Source organism: Gracilinanus agilis, chromosome 6 (assembly GCF_016433145.1).
Source record: "Gracilinanus agilis isolate LMUSP501 chromosome 6, AgileGrace, whole genome shotgun sequence".
Lineage (NCBI taxonomy): Eukaryota > Metazoa > Chordata > Mammalia > Didelphimorphia > Didelphidae > Gracilinanus > Gracilinanus agilis.
The window spans coordinates 272,076,833-272,086,338 of record NC_058135.1 but is presented as its reverse complement, the minus strand read 5'-3'; the positions used below and the strand labels follow the sequence as shown (position 1 = coordinate 272,086,338).

General features: G+C 54.8%; 1 protein-coding gene across 1 annotated transcript in view; it reads left to right on the top strand.

The window, feature by feature from the left end:
• Positions 1 to 225: 225 nt before the first annotated feature.
• The window catches only part of SPI1 (Spi-1 proto-oncogene), a 19,860-nt gene continuing 10,579 nt past the window's right edge, over positions 226 to 9,506 (top strand). Inside the window, exons 1-2 of the mRNA XM_044682429.1 lie at positions 226 to 405; positions 3,557 to 3,650. Of these exons, the coding sequence (XP_044538364.1) occupies positions 295 to 405; positions 3,557 to 3,650 (205 nt within the window). The 5' untranslated portion in view covers positions 226 to 294. The remainder of the gene's footprint in view (positions 406 to 3,556; positions 3,651 to 9,506) is intronic.

Sequence of the window (9,506 nt, the reverse complement as noted above, 5' to 3'; positions counted from 1 at the left end):
TGTCCCTCTGCCACCTGCCCCGGGGGCCAGCCAGAGACTTCCTGTAGCGCAAGAGATTTATGCAAACGGGCTGGGGTGGTGATGTCACCCTGGGGGGGGACTATCTCCCAGCTACAGGCCCTTCGATAAAATCAGGAACTTGGGCTGCTTTGCAATGTCAAGGGAGGGGGCTCACCTCGGGATCGGCCAGGCCAGGGGGCAGGACTGAGGCTCCTTCGATAGCCATCCTGCCCGCCCCCACTGGGTGCCCGCCTCCCACCCCCAGCCCCACCAGCCCGGACCCTGTGGCTCCCGATGCCCAGGGGCTCCGGAGTGGGCCCTGCCGAGCCTGGGGAGCTGACGGGCCCTGAGATCGGTTGGATGTTACAAGCGTGCAAGATGGAAGGGTTCCCCCTCGTCTCCCCTGTGAGTATGGGGGCTGCCTCCCCCTCCTCTTCCAGGCCCCTCTGGTTTCTAATCAGTGGGAAGCTGGTGTTTCCTCCTTGGGGGCCCTGGAGGAGAAGATTGGGACTGAAGCTTTTCCCCCGGCTCTGCCCTACAGGGCTAAAGCCTGGTGGAAAGCTCGGGGGCTGAGGGTCGGGGGACCGGAGGGCACTGGATGCTCGGGCTTGGGTGGCGCGGGAGCTGGGAGCCAGGAGCCCCCCGAGGCTCGTTTCCAGCCTGGAGCTCTGTGGGCTCGGCCCGAGGCTGGAGGGGGCCCAGAAGGCAGAGGCACAGACCCGAGGGTGGGGCATCCAGGGCCCAGGGCTGAGAGGTGGCTGAGGAGAACAGGAGCACCCGCAACTCTGAACAGAAAGAGGGGAAAGGAAGAGAGGGCCAGGCTGAAGGCAGGGAGGAGGGCGAGAGGGACCAGAGCTTTGGGGCAGAGGATGGGCCGCTTGGCTGCCGGGGTCCCTTCGTCCTGTGAGACTCCGATTCTGGGAGAGCAGCGTGAGAGATCAGGAAGGCAGCAAGCTGGGAAACAGACCCGTCCCCAAGGGGGTGCGGGCTTTCGGGGAGCTGGGGGGGAGCTTGGGCCCGGGATGGAAGGGGGAAGGCAGGAATCGGAAAAGAGACCCTCTGAGGGTGCTGCTGCCCTCTCCGTGGGCCAGATCGTAGAGATCCCTCCAAATGGGACCCCATCTTCCAATCACAAGAGAGTGAAGCAGGGGGTTGAGAAAAGGCCCTTTCCTGGGCTCCCCCGGCCAATCTTGGCTTGACTCAGGCTTTCCCAGTCCGGCTGGAGCGCCTCAGGGTGGAGCCCACAACCAGATCTCGGGAGTCTGAGCTCCGGCAGAGCCGAGGCCAAGGAGGACAGGCTAAGTGGGGGCCGGCCCCTAGCCTTCTTGTCCAGCCGGAGTTGGCCAGGAATCCCAGAGCCTTCTGGTACCCTCTGGGTGTCTGAACCGTCCCTTCCCTCTTAGAGAGCCAGGCTCCGAGGTCTCCTGGGTCTGAGATAGGGTGGGAGGGGAAGACAGAATTGTCTTGGTGCCCCCCCAACACTGCCTCTACACTTGGGGCTCTACCCCAGTAATTAGCCTTAGAGAGGCTTTGTTTCTTCAAACTATTGCAATCAGGGAGTCTACAGCCCAGAGGCCTCCCCCGTTCCCCATGTTGCTCCCCTGTTGCCTCAGCTTTCTGTCTCCAGATAACTTAGTCCTGACCCCTCTAGCTTCTTCGGACCCTTCGCCTTTCTCTACATCCCAGAATTAGAGGGGATCCCAGCTAGGACTGGGGAATTTTCCTCCAAGGAGGGGAGGATCCTGAGCATTTGGGGTGCCTCTTCCAGGCAAAATGGTTTCTGTGGGATATTTATGCTTCTTCCTGTCTAATACCTCTGTCAATGAAGGGGGAGGCCCTCACCACTCTTGGGGGGGCCTCTACATAGGAGCAGGGGGTGAGAGTCACAGGAAGAGAACGAAGGCCTGTCTGCCCTCCCCAGCCTCACGTCAGCCCTGGTTGAGGTCAGGAAAAACGTAGGAGCTGAGCTTCAGGGCTGGGAGGAACTTTAGAGGGCATCTAGTTCAACTGTGTCATTTTACCAAGGAGGAAACTGAGGCCCAGAGAAGCTCACCCATCCGCATGATGTATAAAGTCAATTCAGGGGGCAGCTGGGTAGCTCAGTGGATTGAGAGTCAGGCCTGGAGGCGGGAGGTCCTAGGTTCAAATCCGGCCTCAGCCACTTCCCAGCTGTGTGACCCTGGGCAAGTCACTTGACCCCCATTGCCTACCCTTACCAATCTTCCGCCTTGGAGCCAATACCCAAGTCGGAAGGTGAGGGTTTAAAAATAAATAAATAAAATAAAGTCAATTCAGCCAAAGCTGCCAGCCTTGGCATCGAGCCCCTGGGACAGGGTTCTGAGGGAGAGTATTAACCAGGGTCTGTCAGAGAGGAATGGATCTGGGAATGTGAGAGGGAGGTGTAGACGTGACAGCAAAGCAAAGAGTGTGGTCCTGTGTGTGAGTGTGATGGAGGCTGAAGAGAGAGCAGGGGACAAGGAGGGCTTTTTTTTGGAAGTACTTGGGGCCTGCAGCAAGGGGGTACTTGAAGACGGAGTGTGTGAGGGGGTAGAACAGGGGAGTGAGCCCGAGACCCCATGAGAACCAATGGGAATGGAGAAGAGGAGGGAGGGGTAGGGCCACATGTGAGGGAATATGAGGAGCTAGGGGAGGAAGGGGAGATGCAAACGTAGACGGATGGACGGACGGACAGATGGATGGACGGATGGATGGACAGATGGACAGACAGACAGATATATATATATATATATATATATATATAGAGAGAGAGAGAGAGAGAGAGAGAGAGAGAGAGAGAGTGAGAGTGAGAGTGAGATAGGTAGGAAGATAAGTATGTAGGAAGGGAGGAAAAGAGGGAGGTAGAGAGAATATTTATAAACATTTATACTATGCCAAGGCATCCTACTAAGCATTAGAAATACAAATGCCAGCTAACAAGATTGCCCTCTCCCTCCAGTATCCTCCATTCTAATGGGAAAAGACAATAAGTCAAGGAGAGTGGGGACGCAGGGAGTGGAAGAATCCTGAGCTCTTAGATTTAAGCCTGGACGGGATCTTGGAGGCATCCATTTGGACCCTTCGATTTTCAGAGCTCAGAGAGGTTCCATGGTTTTTCCTAGGATCACACAGCTAGTAAGTGTCTGAGGTGGGAGTCGAACTCCAGGAGGGATATCCTTGTCGGTATCCTGGTTCCCATTAGGCGTGGGCATGTTCTTCTGACCTCTGAGATCCTGGCTTCGATTCTGTCCTCTCCAGCCCCCGTCAAGACTTCTGTAGGGCCATCAGAGCTGGCATCCTCTTCCCTAGCCCAGTCTGTAGGAAGGTCTTTGTGTCTCTCCTTCGACTCCACCTACGGTCTGTGCCCACACACAGTGCAACTCCACTTAGGGAAGAACCCTCGTGTCATAGTTTCCGCTTTCCAGATGGAGAGGGGGAGAGAACACAGGTTAAGGAGGGGACCATAGATTGAGTGTTGAGGATTGGGGGATGTGTAGGCCAGAGTGAAGGCCCCCTCCTAGATCCTTGGGTAAGACCTCCTCCCTTCCCTTCTCTACAGCCATCAGAAGACATGGTGCCCTACGACACAGATCTGTACCGCCAAACTCACGAATATTATCCATATATCGGCAGTGATGGAGAGAGCCATAGTGGTAAGTGGTTCCATCTCTCCCATCTCTCCCTTCTCTCAAAGGCCCTATGACTAGGCTGGGGTGGGCCGAGAAGGTGGCTGCTCCATCCTGTTCTCTTCGGCTTCCAACGTACCTCGAGAATCAATCAATAGGCATTTGTTGGCCATTGGGTAGGTGCTCGGCTCTGGGGAGATGGACAAAGAATGAAGCCATCTGAGCCCATATAAGCAGGCTGAGAGATGGGTGTGGCTGGTCCTCTCTAGCCTTTACTCTGCACCTCCCTTAGTCCTCCATTGGTTGGGAGCTTTGGGAGCTTCTCGTAGAGCATCTATTATTGGGAAGAGGTTATCTGGGGAGGGAGGGGGAAGGGGAGGAATGATCATCACCACCATCCTCATCCTCATCCTCATCCTCATCCTCATCCTCACTGACTTCCTTGGTACCTTGATCATGGTCAGTAGCAGCATCAAACCACAGATAGAGAACTGGGAAGGACCCAGGAGGTCATCCAGTCTAACCCCCTGCGTCTTACAGAGGCCAAAGCTGAAACCAGAGAGGCTGGCTGCCTTACCTGACTTTAAGCAGGTAGTAAAAGGCAGAGGAGGATTTGAATTCAGGTCCCCTTACTTAAAAACCAGCAAATCGATGTTGTCAACAGTAATAGTATAGAAGCTCAGGAATGTCGGAACCAGAAGGGACCTTAGAATTTAGAATATGAGTGGAAGGGCCTTTAGAACCCAGAATGTGAGAACAGGGAAGGACCTCAGAACACAGACTGTCAAAGCTGTGAAGAATCTTAGAACTGTTAAAGCTGGGAGGGAACTGAAAATCAAGGATTTTAGTGCTTTGGTTGGGAGGATACTTCAGATGGAAGATTGTCAGAACTGGGTAGGGCCTTAGAACATAGAATGTCAGAGCTGGGAGGGACCTTAGAACTCAAAATGATCAGGCATGGGAAGAACGTAGAACACAGAAGATCGGAACCAGTAGAAACCTTAGAACACAGAAAGCTAGAGCTGGGAGGAACCTTAGGACACAGAATGTCAGGGCTGGGAGGGAACGTGGACTGTAGAATGTCAAAGCTAGAAGAGACTTTAGAAGTGATCTGGTGGATCCGTCTTGTTCTACTGGTGAGAACGATGGGGCTCAGAGAAGGGAACGGTCCTACCTGGGGACATGCGGAAGGTGTTAGGCTTGCCTCTTACAGTAGGGGAGAGCGTTGGACACCAGGCTGGGGAGTGGTTCCTGAGGGCCTTGGTTTACGGTGTGACAGTGGCAGCTCCTAGCTGAGTTGGGGCCCCTGGTCAGAGGCAGTAGGGGTGGCAGTCCAAGATGGCTGAACCTCCCTACGAGTGTAGAAAGACAGGACTGTCCAGCCCTAGGAGGTCAGGAGAGGCCCAGGGAGGCGTCCAAGATGCTAACTCCAAGGGTCATTTGGGAAGAAGCTAGAAAGCCTACTTCCCACCCTTCCACCAAGATCTGGAGTCTGCCAGGGAAGAGAGCATCAGGGATCCTGGATTCAGGGTAAAGAGAGGAGAGCAAGAATCCTTGGAGCATCCGTGAACTTGGAACAGGGCTAGGGAATGGCCCCTCCCCATCACCTCCTCTGGACATCAGGTCTGGGAGAGTTAGAGGGGCAGGAAAGAGTTTTCTCCAGTCCGAGTTGGGCAGCTCTAGGGCGGACCCCTAGACTCCTCGGGAAAGTGGATTTAGAACCAGAAACAACAGTATTACCTTCAAATACAGAGGGGGGCAGTGGGCAGGATGCTACCCACAGGTGGCAGGCATCCCCTGGCACCACAACTGTAAACCCTCGTCAGTTTGATTCTATATAAAGCACCAACTGTGTGCCCATCATCCACCGTGGGGAGAGAGGGTGGCGGGGAAAGGAGATACTGGAACTGGCACCGGAGAACCTCATCTGGGCTTACCTCGAGGTCCCCATCTGGGATCTTGCAGGATTCCCAGAGCCCCCCCACGCTCCAGATCCAGGAAGGCTTTTTGGAATCCATATCTGAGGCCTTGTGATGGGGTTCCATAAAATGATGGTATTGCCTTCTGGGAGGGGCTGCTGGAGCGTTCTGAGAGTCCACCAGTGGGGGACCTGCCCACTCCCCCTCACTGTACGGTGCCCTGGAGGGGCTCAAGGGAGGGACTGGTGGCTTCTGGAGCCGGGTCTCTTGTCAGCCTTGCCTCAGAAGCACTGCTCTCTCCTACCTTCTCCCCCACACCCAGTCTTTAATACCTTCTAAAACTCTCCAGGCTCAAGGGAATGGGGCGGCGGACACAGGTAGGGGGGTGCCATCATGCCTAGGGATCGCCAAAGTGATAGAGATTGGTCTGACCCAATGGGGTTGAGAGAGCAGATGGAAGAGAGGAACCAAGAACCCTAGAATGTCAAACCCGACTCTAGAACCCAGGGCAATGCCAGAGCCAGAGCTAAAATCTGGGGCTAGCTCAGGGTGCTTAAGGAGAGGCTGGAATTCCCCAGGCCCCACTGGAACATCTCATGGCCCTGGAGCTGCTTGTGACCTCTGGTGTCCTTGGGGCAAGCCTCTGCCTGGACTAGAGCTCCCCTCTGGAGATCCAAACCCTGGTCCCTTTCTTAGGCTCAGATCTATTTCCCTTGGACCGAGGGTCTGGCAACCCCTGGTGGCCACAGGGAGCAGCGCAGGGCAGCTTTGGGCACCTGAGATTTCCTGGGGCTGGACAGTGGCCCACTTTGGCCTGAGTTCTTTCCTCCATCCCTGACCCTGGACTCAGTTTCCCCAGCTGTAAACTGGAGATGATCCCAGCTGTTCTGGATACCGTACAAGGTGTGGGATGGCAGAAAGCTGCGGCTAGATGGAGGGAAGGAGACGAGGGCAGAAACCCAGCAGGCTCGGAGTGCATATCCCAGTGAGGTGGCGAGCTGGGGGTCTTCTGAAGAAATCCTGCCTTGCCTTCATTGGCTGAGGCTCCGAGTCTAGGAAGCAGGAGCCCATAGACTGCTTCTACCAACCCGTCCCAGCCTCCTTGCCTTCCCTGGTGATTAGCGATGGGGAGAGGGCGAGAGGCTCCCTCTGGGTGCTGGTTACTGGAAGGGAAATGAGGGGGGTGGAAGTCACGAGCTCCGAGGAGGGGAGACACGGTTTTAGGGACATTTGTCTCCCCCTACTCACATGAAAAGTAGGGAAGGGGTCCGCCCTCTCACCCCACACACCTGGGCATCCCTGCTCCGATGCCCCTCTCTGCCTGGCTCCCACCCATGGCCAGAGGAGCCCTGGGGACTTTCCCAATTTCCTCTCCTTCTGAGGCACCAGGAGGAGGGAATTTCCCCTCTTGGGAGCAGGAACCCCTCCCGCTTCCTCCCACCATTAACCCCTGGGTTCAGCCGCATCTCTACCATCTCCTTCGTCTGCTTGGTTCAGGAGAGAAATGATCCCTTCCCCTTCCTCTCCACTTCCTTTCTCCCCTCCATCTTCTCCTCCCCACAAGCCGGAGGGAAGCATCTGCCCCGCACCAGCCCCCCGACGCTCCCCGGCTTCCCCCTTCTGAGACCGTCCCAGGCTCTCTGTTGGAAAGAGATAAGGCTGACCGGTGGACTGTCGGGAGCTTCGGCGGTGGGGCTTGTCTGAGGCTTGGTCTGATTGCTGGCTGGGGGTTTGGAGATTTTTAGCCTGTGTGTGTGTGATTGAACATCCGATCCCACGTCCAGAAGAGGCGTCCGTCTGCTTTGCCCACTGGGAAGGCCGAGGCACGAGATTCTGGAGACTTTTGCTCTGGGTTTCTGTTTAGTCGTTTCAGTCATGTCTGACCCCTGTTTGGGGTTTTCTCCTCAAAGATACTGGGGCACGTCGCCATTTCCTTCTCTAGCTTATTTTACAGACGAGGAAACTGAGTCAAACAGGGCTAACAGACTTGCCCACGCTCATCCAGCTAGGAAGCATCTGAGGCTGGATTTGAACTCAGGCCCAGCACTCTGTCCACTGTGCCTCCTCGCTGCCCCTTGCCACGGGGAGGGACTGGCCTAGAGAGAGAAAACAATCCCGCCACACACAACCTCATTTCCATGACTTCTGACTTTTCCAAAAACCTTCTGAGGTAGACCCGAGAGGTGTATTATTCCCATTTCACAACTGAGGAATGCAGAGGCTGGAGGAGCTTCGGCACCTCGCCCCGGGCACCCGGTTCCCACAGAAAATGAGTTTTAAGACCAGATTGTTCTTTCTCCTATGGAACAAGACTAAATGCACATTCTCTGTCTGTCTCTCTGTCTGTCTCTCTGTCTCTGTCTCTCTTTTAAACCTTTACCTTCCATCTTTGAATCAATACGTGTATGGGTTCCAAGGCAGAAGAGCAGCAAGGGCTAGGCAATGCGGGTGAAGTGACTTGCCCAGGGTCACACAGCTAGGAAGTGTCTGAGGCCAGATTTGAACCCAGAACCTCTGATCTCTAGGTCTAGTCCCCCAGATGCCCCTGTGGACATTCTCTTGAATGGAGAAGAATAATCCTCTCGGGTTCCCTGATTCTAGAATGGGGCTCAGTATACATTTTTTATAAATCCAATCAACAAACATTGGCTTAGTATAGTAAGAGTTTAGTATTCTGGGCATTGCTTCCATAATCCTGAGATAAGAAGAAGCCCTTCCAGTAGCTCTCTGGGCCATCAGAAAGCCTCTTTGATGAGGGACAAGTGGCGGAAGCCCTGGGAAGGGGCTGGGTGAGTGAGCGGAAGGGCAGCAGACAGAGTCACGTGGGTGAGGGTACAGTTCTCGCCAGCAGGAGGAAAAGAATCCACCTTTGGCCCCAAAGAGGATGGACTCCCCAAGACCGTCCCCTGAAGCCACGATCCCCCAAGGGATTCTGGGGGGTCAAAGGAAGCCGAGGGACCCGGCGCTCCTGGGAGGCTCTGCTCCCCACCCTTCAGAGAAAGGACCTTCGCCCAAGGAGTCTGGGGAGAGGGAAGGAGGGGGCCGGACCGTCAGAATATCAGGGTTGGAAAGAACCTTAAAAGACATAAATGTCAGAGCTGGGAGGAATTTTAGGACAGAATGTCAGGGCTGGGAGGGACCTTAGAAAACAAAATGGCAGAGCTGGGAGGGACCTTGGAACAGAGAATGTTGGAGCTGGGAAGAACCTTAGAACAGAGGATTTAGGAGCTGGGAAGGACCGATCTTAGAGCACCGAATGCAGGACTGGGAGGGACCTTGGAAAACAAAACGGCACTTAGGAGAGAGACCCTGGAACGGAGAATGTCAGAGCTTGGAGGGACCTTAGAACATGGAATAGTAGAGCCACGAGGGACTTAGAACATAGGACTTAAGAGCTGGGAAGGACCTAGCTTGGAACACAGAACGCCAGGGCTGAGCAGGGCCCAAGAATCACAGAATTATTCCTCTTATAGATGAGAAACTAAGGTCTAAAAAGGCAGCCCCAGCAGCAGGGCTGGTGGGGTTGGGGAGAGCCAGAAGCCAAAGGCAGGCCTTCCATGACACCCCACCTCCCAGGAAGGGCCTTGAGATCCCTGAGCTATCATGGAAAGACTGGCTGCAGGCAGAGAACCAGGGTTCATTCATTCAGAAAAGCATCGATAAAGCCCCTACTAGGTGTCAGGCACTCAAGTGGGGATCAGAGACAAAAAAGGAAGCGGCTTCTGCCCTTGGGGAGCTTGTGCTTTAAGTAACACATACATGGACAATTATGAACAAAATAATTACGAAGAAATTTGCAGAGCAGGGGGCACTAGCTCCTGGGTAAATCAAGGCAGGCTTCCTGTGGGGGGTGACCCTTGGAATCAGCTTTGAAGGAAGCTAGGAATCCTTTAAGGGAGAGAGAGAGAGAGAGAGAGAGAGAGAGAGAGAGAGAGAGAGAGAGAGAGAGAGAGAGAGAGAGAGA